Below are 24998 nucleotides of genomic sequence, written 5' to 3'. Positions count from 1 at the left end.
GCGGCCAAAGGAGGCATCCAAAGATGCACTCACATCCACCTTGTAAAATTTAGAAAAGTGTGGATTGACGACCAGGTCGCTGCCTTACACACCTGTAAAACAGACGCTTGATGGCGGAAAGCCCAAGAGGCACCAATCGCCCAGGTTGAATGCGACGTAACCTGAAAGGGAGGCGCCCGTCCCATTAGGGCATAGGCCTGGAGCACGACCTGTCTGATCCACCTAGAAATGGTGGCCGACGAGACCGCCAGACCCTTCTTAGGACCAGTCACCGACACGAACAGTGAGTCAGACTTCCGAAATGGAGCCGTAGCAGACAAGTACACCCGTAGGGCCCGAACCACGTCCAAGGAATGTAAAGTGGCCTCCTTCCGGTTTTTTGGCCGAGGACACAAGGATGGCAAAACAATGTCCTATTAATGTGAAAAGCCGAAGCAACCTTTGGAAGGAATGACGGCTGTGGCCGCAGCACCACCTTATCCTTATGGATGACCAAGTAAGGAGCCTTGCAGGACAAGGCCGCCAGTTCAGATACTCGTCTGACCGAGATAATTGCCACCAGAAAAACCACCTTCTGGGACAGAGTCAACAAAGGAATCTTCCGAATGTCCTCAAACGGAGCTTCTTGAAGCACCGAAAGGACTAAATTCAAGTCCCATGGAGGCAGTGGAGGGCGCACAGGAGGGGCCACATGCCGAACCCCCTGCACAAACGTACGCACCAGGGAGTGCGCCGCCAAGGGTTGCTGAAAGTAGACAGCTAGAGCCGAAATCTGACTCTTAACCGTACTTGAGGCGAGAGCCTGATCCACTCCACGCTGTAATAACAGCAGAATCCGGGACATCACGTATGTACGGGGTGCCATTTTATCTCTTCACACATAGCGATGTAGGCCTTCCACGTACGATGGTAAATTTTTTGGGAAGTAGACTTCCGTTCTCGTAACATGGTAGAGACCACCGAGCCCGACAGGCCTCGATCCTTCAGCACCTGGCTTCCAACAGCCACACCGTTAAAGCCAGCGACTGTAAAGCAGGGTGAAAGATCGGACCCTGCGACAGAAGATCTTCTCTCAGGGGTAGACGCCAGGGGACACTGCTACAACTGAGCGAATCGACTCCATCCTGAATTTTTGCACTTTGACAAAACAATTGAGGGCCTTGAGGTCCAGGATTGGACAGACCACTTCCTTCTTGGGGAGTACAAACAGATTGGAGTAAAACTCCTGAAACCGTTCCGTTGAGGGAACCGGTACAACCACCCCCCTGACCAGCAGATCCTGGACCGCTCCTGACAGATCCTTCCGGCGACCCGGAGGAAGCCAGAGGTTGGAGGGAAAAAATCTGTTTGGTGGGCAAGAGAGGAACTCCATCTTGTACCCAAAGGAAACTACTTCGCAAACCCAACGTCCCAAGTCCCCCTCAAAGGGATAACGGACCGCAAAGTATTTTGGAACAGCAAAAACTTTCTGCAGCCGATCCCATTCCTTGTACAACAATTTGTCCAGATATGGAGCACAAGGAAACACTTTTGCGGTGCGGGGTGGCTTGCGGAACCCAAAAGGTATCCCGCAACTCAGTGATAAGAGCTCCAACAAATTCCTTATCATGCGCTGACACTGAAGCAGAGTCATCCTCCCTGTCCGTGTGGGCTAAGCCTGCATCATCTGACATAACGGTACCAGGGCCAGATGCAAAAGCAGGGCCTGATTCCATGTCAGACATCCCCAGAAGCAGGGAGGAGGCACTTCTTTCTCCCCTTCTGGCCGCTTCAATCCTGGCAACAAATGCCTCAAGGACTGCCGCCATAGCATCCACCGAGGTCGCAGGAGCACTAAGGGTTAACTCTGGCATGGTTGGGCTAGAAGCCTCCGGTTCAGACTCCGTGCTGACCCACCTATATATGCCACCCTAGTACTGCAAGGCAGGACCCACAGGCCACCCTCCCGGCCGCAACAGAGAGCAGGGGACCCCCCAGGAGACTCACAAACCCGACCAGAGTGTAGTGCTGCTGAAGAGCTGAGAGCACTGTCCGTGCTGTGCCGTCCCTCAGGAAGTATTCTGCGGGCTTTGGCGCCGTTATTTCAGGCACTAGAGGCCAAAAACTTGTCCAAGGTGGCCACCGACATGCAGAAAAACAGCATGTGGGCTACAAGAAAATGGCCACCGATGCATAGAACCGCAACCCCGGTAAAATGGCAGCCATACACGTGTTTTAAAACCCCAGTAACACGCAGCAGAACACAGTCAAGCACACACAGCACCAGAAATGTAATAAAAAATAGCACCTCACAGCAGCACAGCCCCCGGGCAGTAACGGAGCCCCCCTCAGGTGGACCCCCCACCTCACAGCCGCCACCCAGAACGGGGAAGGAGGGAGAGGAAGGGAGAGAGGAAAGCAGGACCTCCCCAGGAATGCACCAGCCAAACCACCCTGGCAAGGGGATACTACTTACCCATCCTGCGACCACCGGCTGTCGGCATTCCAGACAGACCCAACGTCCGCAGGTAGATACGGCATGGCTGTCGGCCCAGCACACTGTGACAAATCCATAGAGACCGGTCATATGTGTGCCCTGTAGCATATAGCTCACCGGCCACCCCTGGAGCAACTGGGCATGTCGTGGACGGCCCAGCGCGTAGCTAAAGGCTGGCACACGCTCGATGGCCGAACATGGGGGGGGGTACTACAAGGATCAAGATCTAGCCTGTCACCCAGTCGGCAGTTGATTGTAGATCCCAGGATCCAAACATGCAGGAAAAAAATCAAATAAAAGCAAAAAAAAATGCAAAAAATCTCCAGAGCACATGGGCTCCAGAAGGGCCATGTCTTCCAACGCTAGGCAGAAAAAAACTGGAGCTGCATGAGGCAGAGAGTGGGATGTACCCGGGGGACCCATGCCCTGGGAGGTGCTGTACTGAGAGAAGTGTTTTAACACTTGAAGTGCTGTTTTTTTTCTGCCGTCTCTTCTGAAAGGAAGGATATATAACCCCCAGGTCAATGCTGCTGTGTCCGTCCATGAACGGAAGAGAAAGTTAGATTTTATTTCCATCATTTACACTTTCAAAATTACAGGGAAAAAAAAGGCATCTGCAAAGATTTGGGCACCCTGCAGAGTTAATATCTTGTTCTGCCCCCTTTGGCAAGTATCACAGCTTGTAAACGCTTTTTGTAGCCAGCCAAGAGTCTTTCAATTCTTGTTTGAGGTATCTTTGCCCATTCTTCCTTACAAAAGTCTTCCAGTTCTTTGAGATTTCTGGGCTGTCTGTCACGCACTGCTCTTTTAAGGTCTATCCAATGTTGAGGTCAGGAGATTGTGAAAGCCATGGCAAAACCTTCAGTTTACGCCTCTTGATGTAATCCCCTGTGGATTTTGAGGTGTGTTTAGGATCATTATCCATTTGTAGAAGCCATCCTCTAACTTCAGCTTTTTCACAGATGGCATCAAGTTACCATCCAAAATTTGCTGGAATTTTATTGAATCCATTTTTCCTTTTACTCGTGAAATGTTCCCTGTGCCACTGGCTGCAATACAACCCCAAAGCAGGATTGATCCACCCCCATGCTTAACAGTTGGACAGAGGTTCTTTTCATTAAATTCTGTGCGCTTTTTTCTCCAAACGTACCTTTGCTCATTCCGGCCAAAAAGTTCTATTTTAACCTCATCGGTCCACAGAACTTGTTTCCAAAATGCATCAGGCTTGTCTATATGTTCATTTGCAAAGTTCAAACACTGATTTTTGTGGTGAGGACGTAGAAGAGGTTTTCTTCTGATGACTCTTCCATGAAGACCATATTTGTACAAGTATCTCTTTATAGTGGAATAGTGTACCACAACTCCAGTGTCTGCCAGATCTTTCAGGAGGGATCGAACAGTCAAACGTGGGTTTTGAATTGCTTTTCTCACAATCCTGCAAGCTGTTCTGTCTGTGATTTGTCTTGGTCTTCCAGATCTTGCTTTAACTTCCACTGTTCCCGATGACTGACATTTCCTAATTACATTCCGAACAGAGGATATTGACATCTGAAAATGCTTTGCTATCTTCTTATAGCCTTCTCCAGCTTTGTGAGCGCCAACTATTTTTAGTTTGTTTTCTAGACAACTGCTTAGAAGAACCCATGGTGCTGATTGTTGGGGCAAGGTCAGATGAGTCGGGGCATTTAAAGCCTTTGAGATTGACATCACCTGGTCTTCCCAGACGATGATTGAGAACAATCCATGACACTGGCAGGTCTCAGCTTTGCAAAGGGGGCAGTGCATGCTATAAATTCTGCAGGGTGCCCAAACTTTTGCAGACGCCATTTTTTTGTTTTCTGTCATTTTGAAAGTGTAAATGATTTTACATATTATAAAAATGTCTAATCTGAAATGTGATGCCTTTTGGAGATTTTTCCATCTTTCCTTGGCTTCGTTATGCACATTAATACAAATTTTTACCCGGGGTGCCCAAATTTTTGATCCCCACTGTAAGAGTGTGATTACCATCTTGTACAATGCACAACCACCATACAATAAAATTTACTTACGTGAACACAGGTGATTAAAGCACGTGCATGAACATACAACTAGACACCACACCAAATCACAAAACACTATTTCGGCCTTTCATTGCATCGTTACATACGTATAGGATAGCCCACAATTAGAAAGGTTTTACAATTGTACTTATACTGTGCTATATTAGTTCTTGTGTGTCAACATGTGATTGAAAAAAGTGACAACAGGAAAGAACTTGATCCATGATGTGGGCGATAGGGGCATAACATTTAAAATAAAGGAAGACTAACTATCTGTAAACCATCAAATCAATGGGGTAAAACTTCAGAGAACATGTAATCACATTTCAATAAAGAGGTCTGCAAATGCCATCTTTACTTTTGGTCACTCTTAAACTACAGAAAGGAGCTTTTTAAATAGCTGTAGGACAGGTGAAGAAGCCACTACTACGTGGATAGTCTGACAGCCATGTTTAAAGCCTGAAGCTAAAAACCCCAAACTTTTAGCTCCAGAGGTCCAAAAATCACTAAAATGTCTAAAAACTGACACCTTGCTATCCAGATATGCAGCATGACCAGGGATATGAGAATCATAAGACATGTTGAACAGAATTAATTCTTTGGCAAGTACAACACTCCACATACAATGTGTTTAGCTTTTTGCCTGCCGTTCTGCCTCAAGACTAATAATGCAATTTAACCTACTTTCTGTTTAGCAGAACCAAGTGCTCCAATTTTTTGGAGTAACAAAGATCCTGTCCCTAAAGCATGTTATACAGCACAGTGCTTGTGCTGTGTAATTCGGCCCCCTGTATACTCTAAAAAACCTGTTCGATTCTGCCAGTTTCTACCCTCTCCTCTGTTAACTGACCAGGGCTCAGCAGCCATGATGAACCGTGACACCGTGGTCAGTTTACTGCCCACCCCTGCTGCTGAAATAACATGTACATTTTCATACTATCCCCTCTGTCTCTAAATGGTGTGTGTGTGTGTGTTCTCTATAAAAAACAAACAGATACCTCATTTCAGAGAGCCGATCGGCACGCACGTGACCGGCCAGCTCTCTCCTCCTCCCGACTGACATCAGCGGGGGAATCTTGGTCCCACCCCCCACTCTAGCTGTCATACGGGGAGAGAAGAGATGCAGCCAGTCACGTGAGCACTGACTGGTGCTTTGAAGTATAGTCTTGTTTTTGTTTTTTATAAATCACACACACACACACACACACACACACACACACACACACACACACACTTGAGCAGATAATAAAAGCAGTGAGAGTGGCTTAACAACCACTTTAACTAATAGCACCATCAAGAAAATGTGAAAAAAAAAAAATCTGGAATTCTAACATATTAAAACACAGAACAAACCCTCAGTTTGCTTTTTTTTCTTCTTTTTTTTGTTCATGGCCTTTTCCAGACAGTTGTGGATATCATTTAACAGCTCCATAATCTCCTCTGGGGTCTATAAAATAAAAATGGTCATTAAAAGAGATTATAGCTACTAATGGTATACAAGAGTAAAACATAGGCGCCACAATAGTTTTCAACAGAGGCAGTTAAATCTGAATAACAAAATCTAAATGGGCAACACTTGTATAAAATGGTTTTAACTGAGCTTCTCTTATCCTATTATGTTTCATATTTGCTGTATTTTTATAGTGGGGAAGCAAACAGGAGTGAGTGCTTACTTCCCTCCACTTCTTTGCCATCCTGATCTGCCACTGCAGCCTTCAAAAAAGTAAGGTACTTCAAAGTATGGAGAAACGTGCGACATTCACAAGCAGTAACGTTAGCCCAATTTGTGGTATAACGTGAAAGATGTTATGCCGCGAGAATAGAGATCTTTATTCTAAGCAAAAAAATTGTGATACTCATTTTAAGCCAGAATTGTGCAGCTCTACTGTAGAATGTGTACTCGTCTCAGTTGAAGTACAGCCAAAACTCGTTTGGCTGTACTTCTGTGGATCACAGGAGTGCAGTTCATTCTCATTTCAGTAGATGTGGGTTGAAGCCTGCTATCGCTGACATCAGAGCCCAGGCTGGGGAAGGATCATGACAGTATGGTAGGGATCCGCACACAACCCTAGACTGGCACCGATGCTGTATCCACCCAATTATGAGTCTTAAAAATAAAAATCCTCAATTTCTATTATAAGAAAACTGTGGGTTTGATTTCCAAAGACAGCGTAAAATCTGGTGCTGCTCTGAATAAAAACTAATCAGCGTCCAGGTTTTTTTTTTTTTAATTAAACAAGGCGAGGTTTAAGTGGGAGTAAACTCCCATGTATATTGTTTACCTCTAGGTAAGCCTATAAAAGCTTACCTATAGGTACAATAAATTTCTCTTAAACATGCACCGTTTAGGAGATATTTACTTTATATGCAACCGGTTACATTACCGCGGGAGGGACGTCATCGCCGGCTCCTCCATTCATATCCTGGAAGCCCATGAACCCAGAAAGAAGACCGGGTGAAGATAAAAGTGCCTTCAGTGATGACAGCACGCCGCTGGAGGGCTTTGTTTCACCCAAGTCTGTCATAATGTGCTAGTATGTAATGCCCATTTTTTTTGTTTTTTGGTGCGGTTTACTACCGCTTTAAAACCCAATTGGCTACCATGCCCACATTTTGCACTCTACAATTTTAGTAATTCAACCCCTAAGTGTAATTTCTGTCTGCTGCTGCTTTCCTCTACGAATCACTAACAATAACGAGTTTTCCTGACACCAAAGAGAAAAGAAGGCAACAGCAGAGGGACATCCATCTTATCGACAGCCCTCTGTTCATGTCTCATCACTGAGCTCTGCAAAGTAATTTCAGCTCTCCGCCCCCTTTTTTCTTACAGTTCAGTCAAACTTTATAGATTCTGGACTTTAAAACAGATGAAGAGAAGACTGCAGATAAACTTATGGAGGATTTGTTTCATCTCTATCACCTGTGGCCAGAAACGTCACTGGGTATATTCAACCACTTGAATTTTGCCAATGCAGATCTCTTCCTGAGTAACGGACCAAGTCATTACTCAAGGTCTGTGTGCTAGCATTAGTTCAAGGACCAAATAATGTATTGAAAATAATCAGCATTACAACCAGTCAAACTTGCACTTTTTTAGGGTTTCAGCAATGGCATCAGGAAATCTCATTGGGAAGATGAATGCACCCATTCTACTCAAACACACAGATATATTACACACCGTAGTATCATTTAGGTCTAGTGCTACGGTAACTAAACTACCAGTATGTTTTTGGATTGTGATAGAAAAGCAAAGCACTGGTAGTAAACCTAACAAACAGATAAAGAACAAACGACACCATCTGCCTGAGTTTTTATTTCACCACCCTCTAAGACATGGTGAAGCTTGTAGTGAGGAAAACAGTCAGTACCTCTCAGATGGCATGTTCTAGCAGATTACACTTTACCTTAAAAAGATGAATTCCTACTAGCAACAACAACTGTTGATAGGCCGATAGCTCCATGCTATTTGATTTCTTGGTTGCTTGCTTCTTTTGCAGGTCTTCTACATATTGAAGCATTCTGCATAGAGAAACAAATCCGACAAGATGGATCTACTAAATAATGTAAAATACTAATATTTAAAATGTACAATCTTGTCACCTAACAGTTCAATATGGTGTTTTACAATACAAAAAAATGTTCTCTTACAAAATAATAAAGTAAAGGTCTGCGGTGTTATGAAAACATGTAGGTACACTCATCTAAACATTGGTAGCTTCCAAAATTTACACGGGCGGTCTTTAAAAATTAACAGTGCATGATTTCCAATGTTTTCTTCCAGAACGAAAGCAAAAAAAAAATAAATAAAATACTTTAAGCATAACTAAAAGAAAACAAAAACGTTCTGAATAGAGTGCATCAGAGAGATTAGAACGCTTGTCTTATTGCTCTCTGGGCCCCCATTAGGAAGATTCACCCTCTCTATTTTGTCCTGTTTATCATTGAAAGTAAAATTCAAAATGTTGGGTTGTCCCCAGAACAGTAAGGCTGGGTTCACACTACGGTTTTCCCGTCCGTCAGCCGCATACGATTTATATGAAAAAACGTATGCGGCTGAAACGGACGGGAACGTATGGAACCGCACACATGTGCGTTTTCCATTAACATTAATGTTAAAGGAAAACGTATGCGTTTGCCATACTGTTTTAAAAACGACCGCAAAACCGTGGTTGAACACGGTTTTGCGGACGTTTAAAAAACGTTTTGCCAGCAAATCGTACGCACCCGGATGCATACGATTTGCAATGCATTCTCTATCTATACGTTTTCCCGTCCGGGCCCGTACGTTTTCAATACTGAAATCGTATGCGGCTGACGGACGGGAAAACCGTAGTGTGAACCCAGCCTAATAGAAGTAAAATCTTCTAATAGGGACACTAGCACTGATGACATGGGGGGTCCCTAAGCAATTCCCTTAACCACTTGCTTACTGGGCACTTCTACGTCCTTCCTGCCCAGGCCAGTTTTCAGTGCTGTTGCACTGAATGACAATTGTGCGGTCAGGAACACTGTACCCAAACAAAATAGTTTTTTTTTGTTTTTGTGGTTTCTTTGGTGGTATTTAACCACCACTGGGTTTTTAATATGTTTGCTAAAGACCAAACATTTATACTAGGGCCGAGACAACTAATCGATTATGAAATTAATCGATTACCATTTTCATGGACGATCGGCCAGTAACATAATGGGGTTAACAAATAAAAATTAGCCCTTTATAGTACAAATAGAGCAAATCGCTACTGTAAATATTACTTTCACGCAGTAAAAAATTAACCCCTTACAGTAATGATTTGCTCTTTTTGTACTAATGTTCTTTTTTTTAACCCCGTTACTAAACATCTCAGGCCTGGGTCACACCTGTTTTCAGGCGTTTTTTACAGAAACACACTACAGTTAATTTTTTTTAAAGCAAAAACGTTTTTTTTTGGGTTCAATATACTTCAATGGAGAAGCTGCAGAATAGCATGCAATGCATTTTTGCGGCAATTTGTGCTTTTTAATCTGCCCAAAAATTGGCCCAAAAGATGTAAACAATGCAAATCGCCACAAAAAAAAAAATGTAAGGTTATTAACCGATTAATCGAAACAATAAATCGACCAACTAATTGATTATGAAAATAATCATTAGTTGCAGCCCTAATTCATACTTTATTCAACATTTTGCAAACAGATGCTTTTTCTTCTTCACCGATGTGCGCTGATGAGGTGGCAATGAGGCAGCACCGATGAGGCACTAATTGGCAGCACTGATGGATGGCACTGGTAAGCACTGAGTCAGGGACCCACGTCCCTGTAACAGAAGCCGGTTACTGGCTTTAATCTTTTCCCCTCACGCTGAGCGTGAGGAGGGAAAAGAAAGCAGATAATTGGCTTCTGGTTACTTCCATGATCAGCTGTCACGTAGTAAATGGCCCACTGTTAACGGCCCTTTAACCTGTTCTGTGATCAGCACAGTCCAAAGGACTTGGCAATCCCAGAGCGCAAGCAGAGCGATCATGGGAGGTGGTCTATTGACGCCCTCCCGACACTAGAAGCCCACACTGTAGACGTCATTCGGCTATAGAGTGGGTGGAAAGTGGTTAATTTGTGGTGAACACTCCCTTGCTCCATCTAAAATGGAGAAAAATAGAAAAGTTTTGCCTATAGTTCTACTTTAAAACCTGAACAACATTCTGCTTATTGTACAGACGAAAAAGTTTGTTTTATTTTACCAACAGTCTGTTCTATATCTAGTTGGAAATTTTTATTCCATAAAATTTGCAGTCTACATTTATATCTTACAATCATCATGCCATGTAGAGTTTAGATGAGTTTAGCACGTTCTTCTAAACCATTTGCAAAACCAAACTCTTGAAATACAAAAAAAAAATACAAAATGCAGACATACCAAATTGTTATGAATTTGGATGAAAACTAGTCTCATTTGTAAAAAGAAAATTACATAAGCTAGCCTGTTCTTTATTCTTCCCTTCAATAGTACCAATACTTTAAATAACAGAATGAACCAGTTACAGAGCTTACCGATCCCAAGCTTCCCTTTCCTCTTCGCTGAATGGTTTAACCGCTTTAACAACTTTCTCACGTGACAGCAGCAAATTAGCATAGCGCACCATGCAATTAATCCAAAGGCTCCCATCTGCTGTAACTCCAACCACATGTCTCTCCTTTATAGTGTTATCTGCAGAACTTTCTCCAAGGGCAGGCATGTTGTTCAGATTAAGCAGCAAGCTGAAAGTCGATCATTGACAGACACAAGAATTATTTTTTCTACCTTCTTGGAATACAACTTACATTTCTGTCAACCCATTAATGGCAAAAAAAACAATTTTAAATTGGGTCATTTATTATAATAAGGATGAGAAATAAAATCGGTACAATTCTATTGTTACTACAGCCTTAACCCAACATAGGAACAAAGTAAAATGATTAACCATACTGGGTGTGCCCTTACTCAGTAGGGTAGCCCAAAAGAGGATTGGGGCTGCTCTGTGCAAAACTACGGCACAGAGCAGGCAGGTGTGACATGTTTGTTATTGTAATGTAAATACATCTGAAGCTTTAATATCACTTTAATGTGGGTTTGTAAAAGATAAAGAAAAAATGAATTGCGCTATATATAAAAAAAATAAATAAATTCCAGTAGATTTTTGGAACAGGCTCTGCCTCCAAGTTTAAACACCAAATATAAAAGGAAGATAGAGAAAAGGCAGTGCTCCTCCCTTTAAGGGTTATAATCTACAGCAAAGACAGAAAGAACTAGAAGTGGTAAAACAGATGAAAAGAAAAATAATAATTTGCAATTACAGAAAATGTCAACATATGAGTGGAATCTGTGTCCCCACCAGAGAAAATTAGTTGGCATTGAGAAACCCTCCCCCCTAAGAATAAACTGGAGGAATACAGCAAACTTTTTGGGGATGGTCAAACACAGTCCAATATAAAAGAGAGAAAACTGGACTAAAAGAATATAGAAAGGTCTCCAACCTCCAAGGACAACAAGATGCAAGCTTATCCCTCACCGTTTGTGCAGAGAAATAGCATTAACTTCCACTTTTGTGACCAAACTTGTAAGTGCATGACCTGTACCCTCCAAAGGTCTGCCGTGTCCCCCAGCGAACATTTCGAAAAAGAGTTGCAACCCAAGTGAATACAAATAGCCAAAATAAGTTTCAATATAAACCTGAAAAATGCTTCAGCAATGTGTGTACGTATTTGGTCATTCAGGGGTACTGATGGATGTATCTCCGTTTCCGGAATGTCAGACACAGATTTCTTTGCGTGAAAAAATGCGTGGAATAAAATAAACCTACGGATTTAAAGCACAAGGAATTTTGTTAGCAGGATCCTAGTACAATGAAACATTTAAACTTGCAGTTCAACCATCAGGAAATTACATAGAACGAAAAACACAAAGAAGAGAAAAAAAAAAAAAAAAAAAAGAGAAGATTCTTCGCCATTTGTAGTGGCAACAAACCAATATCTTACCGCGCAATATCCATAACTTGATCCTCATCTCGCTTTACTTGGGTATTGTCGATGATACTAGTAAGGCGAGGAACAATCCATTTTCTCAGGCGCAATACCATATTGTCAGCGCTTTAAATATATGAAAAAAGACAAATTAATGGTCGTGAGGTTTCCCATACATCGATATAAAAATATATCATTGTGACCAGCTGGTTCCGCTTCACAATGTGCACACACATATCAATCCTTAACTCACGTCATTTCTTGCTCCTGTTTCTCCTTCTGACGCCTGGTACTAAAATCTTGGCAGGAATCAAGATCTGGACTAAGGAACATGTTTTTCAACCAATCAATGTATTTTTGCAAAGCAGATGGCTTTAAATGCCTAACCACTTTCCATGTGCTGGGAACCACTGGGTATCCTTGGTTTGTAAGCGATGAGAATCCGATAAGAACTTTAAGTTGCTTTTCTGAATCTTCACAGTTTTCCAAAAAGGCATCTACATAGGTGTACATCTCAGGGGCAAACTTAAACCGGTCTATAGGCTATATAAAACAAATATAGTACAACAAGGATTAAACATGTCAACTTGACTGCAAATATTATAACTACCATAATATTACCGTATTTGTAGCCGACTAAATGAAATTTTCATAAACTGGCTACCTGGACATGCAGAATAAGACCACCTTTGTTTATTTAACAAACATCAATCGCAGACTAGAATCTGTGCCACTAGCGCAGAGGGTGCAAAAATTAAGAGTCAACTAAAGCAGGCAACACAGTATTTTGATTAGGGAGTAAAGTGGTGTTTGACTATGTGTTACCAAGTGTCCTACTTCCTTAAAAGCTTTGGCCCATGTTCATTTGTAAAATAATTCAATATCTAAAATATTAAACATGGACAGTCTTCTATCCTTCAGACAAGGGTAATGATGCTACAAAATGAAAACAAAAAGAAAATTCAAGTCAGCCAGAGTTGTCAAAAGGCCCTTACCTGAGTTGAGACACAGTGATTTCCATAATGTACCATGACTTCACTTCTAAGAACAAGCTGCAATTGGCTTTTATCTAGTAGAGGTAAAGAAGCACCCAGGAGTCTATAACACATGTAACTGAAAAAAAAAGAAAAGAAGAAGATTTAAAAATGAAACAATAACTGACAAACCAAAACAAGCAGCGTGTTTAAAATTAATGCAGTTACCATCAAGAAATATCACTATATTAAGTTATTGGAGTTATACATTTGGTCTTGCAAGGCAAGTAAATGCAAGATGTCCATTTGTCAAAAAAGGTCAGCAACACTAAGCAAATCAAGCTTAAGAAATATAAACACTTACATGCATGGTCCAAACTGTTCCTGCATCAGACCATCCTCCACAACCTCTTTCCAAAACAATTCAAAAGCCTGCTCCTTTAGAGAAATCTTCACCAGGTCCAAAGCTACTGCTGGAAGACACCTATCCTTTTTCACAGACTTGGCAGCCATTTTTAACAGATCCAACAACCTTGACAAAATTGAAAAGAATAGGCATTTTTCATCTGTATTACAAATAAAACCCAATTCTTACGTTGACTCTGAATCTCTGAACTAGAATTTGTGTGCAGATTTCTACATTTTTTAAACAAAACTAGGTATTGTCACACTTTCTCTAATGAACATAAAAAAAAAGCTGACACAGAGGTTGTAAAGCAATGATCCCGTCTGGAAACACTGGTTTGTGTATGAAAGAACTTGAAAACAGTGAGGGTACGGCACAGGTTCTCCCTCTCTATGGGGAGCCAGAGGCCTCATGCACACTTGGATACTTTTGCAAATGCTTCTAGGGGCATCGGACATCTTTTCCCTGCCTCTAAACTCCCCTGCTTGTTAGCCTTTGTCCAAGCAAACAATCTTAGCAGGTTCAAAAAGCCATCAGTGCCTCTAGGAGCAGCAACGTTTTGGCAGAAAAACGCTTGATAAAAGTCAAGCCAAATCTGACGCATTCCAAAATTATTGGCATACTCTCAAAATTGAAAGAAAAAAAAAAAAAACTGCATTTCAAGTTTGATGCTCCAGTAATTTGTAATTAAAAACTCAACTGCATCTGTTAACAGGTGGTGACATATAGAAATCACACCGCAACCAAAAAAAGTTGTGAAAAATTTACTAAAACCTTTCTGTTGTGTCTGTATGTGCTACACCAAACATGAAGAGAAAGAGCAGCAAAGAATTGTCTGAGGATTTGGGGGGGGGGAAGCATGTACAATCTCAAGGTTAAAAGTCCATCTCCAGAGATCTTAAAGTGGAACTTCCGCTTTTTGGAATCCTCCAGTGTCACATTTGGCACCTCTCTCAGGGAGGAGGAGGGAGCAAATACTTGTTTAATACAGGTATTTGCTCCCACTCCCGGGCATAGATCACCGCAGTGATCGCGGTGACCTGTGCCACATCCAGCGCCTACTTCGTCCCAGAAGACAGCATGGACCAGATGGAACGCACAGAGCCGCAAGGCTTTACTTCCAGATTCCCCAACTGAAGATAGTGGCGGCAGCAACCGAGAGAGAGATCGGCCCTCGAGTGTCGACATCATGGGCGCCCTAGACAGGCAAGTGTCTTAATATTAAGCGTCGGCAGCTGCAGTATTTGTAGCTGCTGACTTTAATATTTTTTTTTTTTTTGACAGAACTCCGCTTTAAAAAAGGTTCCTGTGTCCACTGTTGGCAACTTTGTCAAGAAGTTTACCAGCCATAGCACTGTAATCTCCCTGGACATAAATGAAAGAAAAATTGGTCTAAGATTGGAACAAGGGGTTGTTCGGCTGGTGAATAAAGAACCACAAACAGCTTCAAGGTACAACTGTTGGCTCACACTATACATCACCATCTGAATGGAAAGGTACGCTATGGTAGGAGAACCACGAGGATCCCACTGGTTACATAGGAAAAGGAAAAAGGGAAAAAAAAAAGATTGGAGTTTGCCAAAAGTTACCCGAGGAAGCCAAAATTATTTTGGGAATATGTGCTGTGGACAGACAAAACAAAAGTACAGCTTTTTGTTAAGGCCCATCATTCTACTGTTTTCAGAAAAATAAATGAGGGCCTTAACCAGTTAACGCCCGCCGCATGTACATATACGTCCACAGAATGGCACGTACAGACATATGGGCGTACATGTACGTCCCCGCCTTTCCGCGGGTCGGATCGGGACCCCCCCCCCCCCCCGGTTACATGCGGCGGTCGAAAACCCGCGGGGAGCGATCCGGGACGAGGACGCGGCTATTCGTTTCTAGCCGCCCCCTCGCGATCGCTCCCCGGAGCTGAAGAACGGGGAGAGTCGTATGTAAACACGGCTTCCCCGTGCTTCACTGTGGCGGCGGCTGCATCGATCGAGTGATCCCTTTTATAGGGAGACTCAATCAATGACATCAGACCTACAGCCACACCCCCCTACAGTTGTAAACACACACTAGGTGAACCCTAACTCGGTCAGCGCCCCCTGTGGTTAACTCCCAAACTGCAACTGTCATTTTCACAATAAACAATGCAATTTAAATGCATTTTTTGCTGTGAAAATGACAATGGTCCCAAAAATGTGTAAAAATTGTCCGAAGTGTCTGCCATAATGTCGCAGTCACGGGGAAAAAAAATAAAATAAAATAAAAAAAAAAAATCGCTGATCGCCGCCATTAGTAGTAAAAAAAAAAAAAATTTATAAAACCATCCCCTATTTTGTAAACGCTATAAATTTTGCGCAAACCAATCGATAAACGCTTATAGGGATTTTTTGTTTTACCAAAAATAGGTAGAAGAATACGTATCGGCCTAAACTGAGGGAAAAAAAATTATATATGTTTTTGGGGGATATTTATTATAGCAAACAGTAAAAAATATTGCTTTTTTTCAAAATTGTTGCTCCATTTTTGTTTATAGCGCTAAAAATAAAAACCGCAGAGGTGATCAAATGCCACCAAAAGAAAGCTCTATTTGTGGGGGGAAAAAAAGGACGCCAATTTTGTTTGGGAGCCACGTCGCACGACCGCGCAATTGTCTGTTAAAGCGTCGCAGTGCCGAATCGCAAATCCTGGCCTGGGCATTTAGCTGCCTAAAGGTCCGGGGCTTAAGTGGTTAAAGAACATAATACAGTCCCTACAGTCACACATAGTGAAGGTTCGCTCCTCAAGGCGTTGGCGAAAGAAGAGTGGTCCAAAATTACACTAGAGAGGTATAAGAATCTCATTGGTGGTTACAGGAAGCGATTGAATTCAGTTATTTTTTTCCAAGGGGCGTCCTACCAAATATTGAATTGGGGGTACCAATTTTGTCCAGTCCATTTTTGGAGTTTTGCGAATGTGTCAGATTTGGCTTTTTGTTTCTGCATTTTTTTTTATGTCACACCAATACAAAATAAACATGAGAATGCCTAAACATTTGTAATTGCAACAATTTTCTGGGCAAAGTGGTACATTAACGGACAAAAATGCAGGGGTGCCAATATTTTTGGTCAGGACTGTACTTGTTAATGCTAACACTAGGCACATTCAGCTCTTGAGCATCAATACATTTTTCCAGCCAATTAAATGTATTAACACCTGTAAATCTTAAACGCGTTACACACTTTTACAAGTGTCAGGAGTTTTCTGCCAAAAGGCTGCTGCCAGGCAAAAAAGCTTTTGAGTTTCCAAAACGTCTTGTGTGCCAAAATACAACTTTACATTTTAAAATTACGTCAACTAATAAACTTTTGAAAATTAGTTGACCTAATCAACTAATCTTTCCGATTCACTGACCTGGAATATACAGATCAAGTCAGAGCTACTTATCTGCATACAAGTCTCAGGTCAAAGACAACCAGCATTTTCAAGGAGAGGTTAGCAATAGCAACCTCCATAGGTCTAAAAGGATAAGTTCCCAGACAGCTCAGGTCATCTTACTTTGGTAGGTTTTCCTGTGCAGTAATCATGGAAGACCCAAGAAGCTTCTTTAAATTCTTGGGCTTAAGCACTCCTGGAAACTTCTGCATTCCCACTAGCAGCAAGTGTAATTGTTCTGGAGTGCTAAATGCTGATGTCAGGTCAGAGCGCAGCACCTCAAATAGCACTTCTTGAAAAGTAGATTCAGAAATCTAAAAAAAAAGGATTTCATATGAGTTATCAGGTATATTAATATACACAAAGTAAATAAATTGGCACATGGTAGTTCTCCAGATACTGTAGTTACCGCATACAAAAGCGGTTAATCCACAGCTTGTATCACAGGCATGCTAAAAACATTCACAGAAATACCCAAGCATATGTAAGGTGCTTTGTCCCTCCCCTGCTGCTTTTAAATCAGGCCAAAAAAAAAAAAAAAAAAAAAAAACTCAAATGCAGGGTTTTACTGTGTGGACAGCTGTCAGTGGACGGTCTGAAGCAGCGATACACTTTTATACTGTGTAGATTTTTTCCCAAACTATATTGAAATTTTAATAGGACTTGAATTCACTCTTATGCACCACAGCTTGGCTGCAGTGTGCAGAAACGGACAGTACACATAGCCTTGAGGTGAGCTCCGGGCCACTGCAGAAAGACGTAAACAGTATTAATTTTTCTGCACTGCTCAGCACCCAGGGGCTCTAGTGCAACGTGAGCAGGGCAGACAGAAAACAGTGCCCTTTGGTGACTGTTGATGCAATGCAGAAAACCGCCAGTCCATACGTTTGAACGAGCCTTAAATACAGCAGCTTGATCCAACAGCAAAAACAGATCTTCCCCAATCAGTGTTTGCATTCACTGTTCAGAAGTGCGATTCAAAAGGAACATTGGTTCATCTGCAGATCAAAAAGGTAAGCAGTAGCACCCATCTAAAAAAGATGTCAGTTAAAGCTACATACATGTTGGGAGCAAGACAAGAATTCCCATGAAAACTCCAAACAGGATCATCATGTGCTTTTATTCAGCAAGGCAGTAGACGGGCTTGGTACAGCAAGTCCATAGCGCACAAAAAAAAAAAAAAAAAATGCATCTGCTTGTCTAAGCAATTAACAAATCTACAGTCACCAACAGGGTGCCCCCCAAACAGGCAGTTTTCGGTCATCAGGCTCGACAAATCTTGGGTTGCCAGGTCGCCATGGCGACTAGAAATAGCGTCCTGGCGACTTGGCTTGGAAGGTGGAAATTTTTTTTTTTATAATTTTGTTGCATAGGACCGGCGCTCCGCGGACTAGGCCGAAGCCGCGGCCTCGCCTAAAACATCCTGCCTGCCGCTCGCGGCCTTTTCCCAGGATCGCCGCGGCCAGGATGTTTTAGGTGAGGCCACGGCTTCGGCCTAGTCTGCGGAGAGCCTTTTCCCCCAGGATTGCGGCGGACTAGGCCCCCACCTCCCCCGCCGCTCGATCTCGGGGGGGCCCGCGATGTCCGGTAATTGAGGCCGCGGCTTTTGCGTCCTTGTGAAGTCCCCAGCTCTTCCTTGTGTGAGCTGGCGCCATCTGGTGGTGGCCGTTGGTATTACAAGTTAAGCATTACAAGTTAAACAGCAATTCGAATGTCATTTTTCACAATTTTCACTGCCATCTTCTTCCCTCTAATTAGAACCCCCAAACATTATATATATTTTTTATCCTAACAGCCTAGAGAATAAAATGGCAATCGTTGCAATACTTTGTCACGCCGTATTTGCGCAGCGGTCTTACAAGCGCACTTTTGTGGGAAAAAATTATTTTTTTTAATAAAAAAAAAAAAATAACTTTACTGTTTTATCTCCATTTTTTTTTTAATATTATGAAAGATAATGTTACGCCAAGTAAGTTCATACCCAACATGTCACGCTTCAAAATTGCGTCCGCTCGTGGAATGCCGACAAACGTTTACCCTTTAAAATCTTCATAAGCAACGTTTAAAAAAAATCTACAGGTTGCATGTTTTGAGTTACAGAGGAGGTCTAGGCTGTTGACCGATTCTCCCGCCTGAGCTGTGGATCTCTGCAGCTTCTCCAGAGTTACCATGGACCTTTCGGCTGCTTTTCTGATTAATGCTCTACTTGCCCGGCCTGTCAATTTAGGTGGATGGCCATTTCTTGGTAGGTTTGCAGTTGTGCCATACTTTTCATTTTCGAATGATGAATTGAACAGTGCTCTGGGAGATGTTCAAAAGCTTGGGACGTTTTTTTTTTTTTTTTTAACCTAACCCCGCTTTAAACTTCTCCACAACTTTATCCCTGACCTGTCTGGTGTGTTCTTTGGCCTTCATGATGCGGTTTGTTCACCAAGGTTCTCTTACAAACTGCTGAGGGCTTCACAGAACAGCTGTATTTATACTGAGATTAAACTACACACATGTGGACTATTTACTAATTAAGTGACTTCTGAAGGCAACTGGTTTCACTAATTTAGTTAAGGGTATCAGAGCAAAGGGGGCCACACACACATATATATGAAAAACATTTATAATTTTCCTTCCACTTCATAATTATGTGCCACTTTGTGTTGGTCTATCACCTAAAATCCCAATAAAAAAAATTTTTGGTTGTAACAAAATGTGGCAAATTAAGGAGGTATGATTACTTTAAAGCGGAGGTTCACCCTAAAAACATGTATTTAACATTCCATTCAGCAGAATTTCAACATTTACACTATGTCGTTTTTTTTTTTTTTGCTGTACATACCATCTTATTGTTATTTTCCACCCGGCTTCCAGGTTCTCACTCCCGTGGGAGTAGGCGTTCCTATGCAGAGGCTAGATGATTGACGCCTTGTGAAAAACTCCCCCCGCGCATAAGGCGCGTCACCAGTTTTCCGAAAGTAGCCGGCTCTATACGGCACCTGCGCAGTCAGCTCTACACGGCAGGTGCAGGCGCCGTATAGAGCCGACTTGCAGTTCGGCTACTTTTGGAAAACAGGTGACGCGCCTTATGTGCCGGGGGGAAGTTTTTCACAAGGCGTCAATCATCTAGCCTCTGCATAGGAACGCCTACTCCTGCGGGAGTGAGACCCCCGGAAGCCGGGTGGAAAACCATAAGACGGTATGTACAGCAAAAAAAAAAAAACGGCATAGTGTAAATGTTGGAATTATGCTGAATGGAATGTTAAATACATGTTTTTAGGGTGAACCTCTGCTTTAAGGCACTGTACAGGAACGTAAGATCACCTTGTGACCAGGTTTCAGATTTTGGCACATGTAAAAAATAAAAGCACTTGTATTACATTCAACAGAAACTTAAATAGTATAGTACACTCTATAATCTCAAACATTACTATTGGTTGTACAAAATGGAGTCAAAATACTTTTTAGTAGCAACTACATTTAATACAGGTAAAAAATGTTGTTAGTTCCCCACCTCAGACAAAATATCAACCAATGTTTTCCTGGGCAAATCCTTCAAGTCGTCTCTGTATTGTGCCAGGCTCTGCAGCAACTGCACGCACTGAAGTAATACTTGTGTGTCCTGTATAAGGAGAGAAAAGAAAGTATTGCAAACAGATTCATCTAAAAACATGCTTTAGGCATACATTAAAAAAGGAAACTCAATTTGTACTACATATTTATTACTCAATAACAAATTTTTCCAAGACAGTTCATTAAAAAGATGACTACCTAAAACGGGTATAAAAAAAAAAAAAAAAAGTTTAAAAGGTTCCTCCTCAGAGCCATTAGTTCCTATTAACAGCAAGATGACAAACCTTAAAGTGGTTGTAAACCAGTGGTCTCAAAGTACCGGCCCGCGGACCAGTTATAAATGGCCCGCAGGCAGGGCAGAAGTGGGGGGAGAAAAGAGGGAAGCTGGCGCCATCTGGTGGTGAGCCGTTGGTATTACAAGTTATTACCACCAGATGTGAGCTGGCACCATCTGGTGGTGGCCGTTGGTATTACAAGTTAAGCATTACAAGTTAAACAGCAATTCTAATGTAATTTTACACTATTTTCACTGCCATCTTCTTCCCTCTAATTAGAACCCCAAACATTATATATATATATTTTTTATCCTAACACCCTAGAGAATAAAATGGCGATCGTTGCAATACCTTCTGTTACGCCGTATTTGCGCAGCGGTCTTACAAGCGCAATTTTTGGGAAAAAATTACTTTTTTTAATTAAAAAATAAATAAGACAACAGTAAAGTTATCCCCATTTTTTTTTAATATTATGAAAGATAATGTTATGCCGAGTAAATTCATACCCAACATGTCACTCTTCAAAATTGCGTCCACTTGTGGAATGCCGACAAACTTTTTTACCTTTAAAATCTTCATAGGCAATGTTTAAAAAAATCTAGAGGTTGCATGTTTTAAGTTACAGAGGAGGTCTAGTGCTAGAATTATTGCTCTCACTCTACCAATCGCGGCGATACCTCACATGTGTGGTTTGAACACCGTTTACATATGCGGACGCTGCTGGCGTATGTGTTCGCTTCTGCGCGCAAGCTCGTCGGGACGGGGTGCGTTTTCTGGCTCCTAACTTTTTTAGCTGGCTCCTAGATTCCAAGCACATTTGTCAAACCCTGACTTACACCAGTGCTGGTGGTAATAATGCGCTCGCTGACACCAGTGCTGGGGGTTAATAATGTGTTCGCTGACACCAGTACTGTTGTTTTTGAAGTTTGAAAGTTTGCATGCGGCCCCCCATGGCATATGAAAATTTGTCTTGTGGCCCTCAGGTAATTTGAGTTTGAGACCCCTGTTGTAAACCCTTACAGACAACTTTTACCTACAGGGTAAGCCTAGATTAAGGCTTACCTGTAGGTACAAAGAAACATCTCCTAAACCTACACGGTTTAGGAGATATTTGTAATAGACAGGCAGCGATGTCTACGGAGCATTCGCCGTAGACAACAGCGCGCAAGCGCACTGAGCGTGCCGCTTCTAACGGCGATCATGTGCGGGAGTGACATCACCGTGGCTCTGGGCAGTCACAGCCCCAGAGCCGCGATACCTGGAAGTCACTCTGGGAGACATGGCGGCAACGGAGGAGGGGGGATGAGGACTGCTGCGGGAGCTTCGATCTCAGGTAAGCAATTCATAATGAGCTAGTATGCTATGCATACTAGCTCATTATGCCTTTGTCTTTCAGGTTGTATTTTTTGGGGGGGGTTTTACTTCCTCTTTAAAAGGAGAAATGTGACCAAAGCTTTTTTTGGCCGTACTTCTATTGTGGGTCACAGGAATACACTTACATTTCACACTCATGCCACCAAGAATCAACTTATATCAGGCTATTATAACAAGTAGAATCAATAAACGTGAACAGGTGTTCAAATTGATAAAAACAGTGCTAATATGTGGATAATCATCCAAATAAATAAAATAAAGTGGTGAAACCTGAATGATACTGATGGTGTGAAGGGTGATCTATAGCTGGTATAAGTGCACCTGGCACCAGATAATGCACCAATGATGTGGATAAATCCCAAAACAAATAATGGGATGTGTGCTTACCACAAAAAACAAACCTTCAGATCAAACTGGTACTGTATGGGTTAATACTCAAGCAGGGTCATATGTGGAGACAAAAAGACAATAACATGATCATGGTACAGTATTGTCTACACAACAGCCCATTAGCCTAGCTGGATGACAAGTCCCTAGTGTATGCCCGTACAGTGATTATGAATGAAAAAAACCAAAGGAAACGAGTTCACCGCCTCTCACTGGTGTCCTCCCGTCCACAGGGGCCGCGCTAGTGCTGCGGATGCGATGGTATGCTGTGTCCTGGATATGATTGGATGATGGTGGAGCGCACAAAGACTTCCTGTGTAGCGCTGTGTAGCCACGCGTGGGCGTGGCTACACAGGAAGTCTTTGTGTGTATGTATGTTATTGTCTTTTTGTCTCCACATATGACCCTGCTTGAGTATTAACCCATACAGTACCAGTTTGATCTGAAGGTTTGTTTTTTGTGGTAAGCACACATCCCATTATTTGTTTTGGGATTTATCCACATCATTGGTGCATTATCTGGTGCCAGGTGCACTTATACCAGCTATAGATCACCCTTCACACCATCAGTATCATTCAGGTTTCACCACTTTATTTTATTTATTTGGATGATTATCCACATATTAGCGCTGTTTTTATCAATTTGAACACCTGTTCACGTTTGATTCTACTTGTTATATACTTGAAAGGGTTTTACCCCCCTTTTTAAAATAGCTGCTCACAAAGTCTATGCCATTTGACTACCTCTGGCATAACCCTTTCACAGCATACTTTGCTTTTATTATACACATTTGTTTATCTCCACCTCCAACACACTCGGGTTGAGCCATTCAGTTTCCTTGGCGCCGGAAGTGCAATCTTAGGCCGCTCACGTTTGCACCCTTTTATATATATCAGGCTATTGCCCGCTATCAGACGAAAAAACAGAGCCACTCCAGGCTCTTTAGGAGTTTGACAATATTGTCAGGATCAACCCAGTGGCCCAACTGACTACTGGTTCCACCTCTCAGCGCACAGCTAAGACCCAGAGCCAGCTACGCACACCCCTTATATAGCTCAGAGTTGCAGAGGAGAGAGCAATGACTGACATTTCTGCTGAGTGGAGAGCAATGAATCTGATCACTGAAGTACAGGCAGGTTGTGCTCCCAAGTGGAATGCAAATAAGACTGACCAAACTGGATGCGCTTTGATGCCCTGGCATGGTCAGTTTAAAATAGGAAAGCCTGGCAGGAGCAGAGACACTGGCAGGATCACCAGGTGATTCACACAAAGAAAACAGGGTACCTTTTAGTGCATGTAACAAGACACATCATCAAAAATCTGAAATGTTGGGGCAACATACACTTTAATCATAAATATAAAAAAAAGTGGAAACATGGCGACAAGCACTTTCCTCTCAAAGGCTTGATCTTGGCTGGATAGGTTATCAGATAGTGCTTCATAAATGTAATACTGGTCCATGTGGTGGCCATACAGATCTGCTGAGGGACTGGCTCTTTCAGCCCAAGACATGGACAAAAACTCTGAAATGAGCTGTGATTCATAGGGGACAAGGTTTCCCTGCTGCTGTATAGGTTATGCCATTTGTTAGATGCTCAGAATGAACGCTTCAATTTCTCTCATACAGGGTGAAAAATGATTTGGCCCCCTGCAGATTTTGAAAGTTTGTCTACTTACAAAGAAATGAAGGGTCCATAATTTTTAGAATAGGTGCATTTTAAATGATAGAGACAGAATATCAACCAAAAATCCAACGATACTAGGGTTATAAATTGAGTTGTCGTTCAGGGAGTAAAAGTAGTATTCGATTCCCAAGCAAAGCATGACTTAGTACTTGGTGGAGAAACCCTTGTTGGCAAGCACAGATGCAATATTTCTTGTAGTTGGTCACCAGGTTTGCACACATCTCAGGAGGGATTTTGGTCCACTCTTTACAGATCTTCTCCAAATCCTTAAGGTTTCTTGACGGTCACTTGGCAACTCAAAGTTTCAACTCCATCCATACATTTTCTATAAAAGATTAAGGTCTGGAGACTGGCTAGGCCATGCCATGACCTTAATGTGCTTCTTGAGCCACACCTTTGTTGCCTTGACAATATGCTTTGGGTTGTCATGCTGGAAGACCCATCCACCACCCAACTTCAATGCTCTGGCTGAGGGAAGAAGGTTCTCATCCAAGATTTTACAATATATGGCCCTGTCCATTGGCCCCTTCAATGTGGCAAAGTCAGCCTGTACCTTTAGAAGAAAAACAGCCCCAAAGCATAAGGTTTCCACCTCTGTGCTTGACTGTACAGATGGTGTTCTTATGGTCATAGTCAGCATTTATTTTTTTCCACACAGGGAGTCAAGTTAATGCCAAAGAGGTCAATTTTGGTCTTATCGGACCACAGCACTTTCTCCCAATCCTTCTCTGAATCATTTAGATGTTCATTGGCAAACTTGAAATGTCCCTTTGTGGGGAGGGGGCCCTTGCGGGTGGTTGCAGGATTTCAATCCATGGCAGTGTATTGTTACACCAATGGTTTATTTGGTGACTGTGGTCCCCACTGCCTTGAGATCATTCACAAGCTTCTCTGGTGTATTTCTAGGCCGATCCTTCACTTTTCTCATTATCCGTACCCC

General features: G+C 42.4%; 1 protein-coding gene across 1 annotated transcript in view; it reads right to left on the bottom strand.

Annotated features, from left to right (window-relative positions):
• Nucleotides 1-24998, bottom strand: part of MYBBP1A (MYB binding protein 1a) — an 84578-nt gene that overhangs the window by 43019 nt on the left and 16561 nt on the right. The window contains exons 5-14 of the mRNA XM_040336707.1: nucleotides 20279-20386; nucleotides 16900-17090; nucleotides 13327-13494; nucleotides 12984-13101; nucleotides 12242-12531; nucleotides 12004-12114; nucleotides 11699-11824; nucleotides 10540-10746; nucleotides 7923-8037; nucleotides 5872-5965 (exon numbers count right to left, since the gene is read on the bottom strand). Coding sequence (XP_040192641.1) covers nucleotides 5872-5965; nucleotides 7923-8037; nucleotides 10540-10746; nucleotides 11699-11824; nucleotides 12004-12114; nucleotides 12242-12531; nucleotides 12984-13101; nucleotides 13327-13494; nucleotides 16900-17090; nucleotides 20279-20386 — 1528 coding nt within the window. The remainder of the gene's footprint in view (nucleotides 1-5871; nucleotides 5966-7922; nucleotides 8038-10539; nucleotides 10747-11698; nucleotides 11825-12003; nucleotides 12115-12241; nucleotides 12532-12983; nucleotides 13102-13326; nucleotides 13495-16899; nucleotides 17091-20278; nucleotides 20387-24998) is intronic.

This window comes from Rana temporaria, chromosome 2 (assembly GCF_905171775.1).
Source record: "Rana temporaria chromosome 2, aRanTem1.1, whole genome shotgun sequence".
In the NCBI taxonomy this organism is placed as follows: domain Eukaryota; kingdom Metazoa; phylum Chordata; class Amphibia; order Anura; family Ranidae; genus Rana; species Rana temporaria.
The sequence above is the reverse complement of the archived record's forward strand: the minus strand, read 5'-3'. Positions and strand labels throughout refer to the sequence as shown.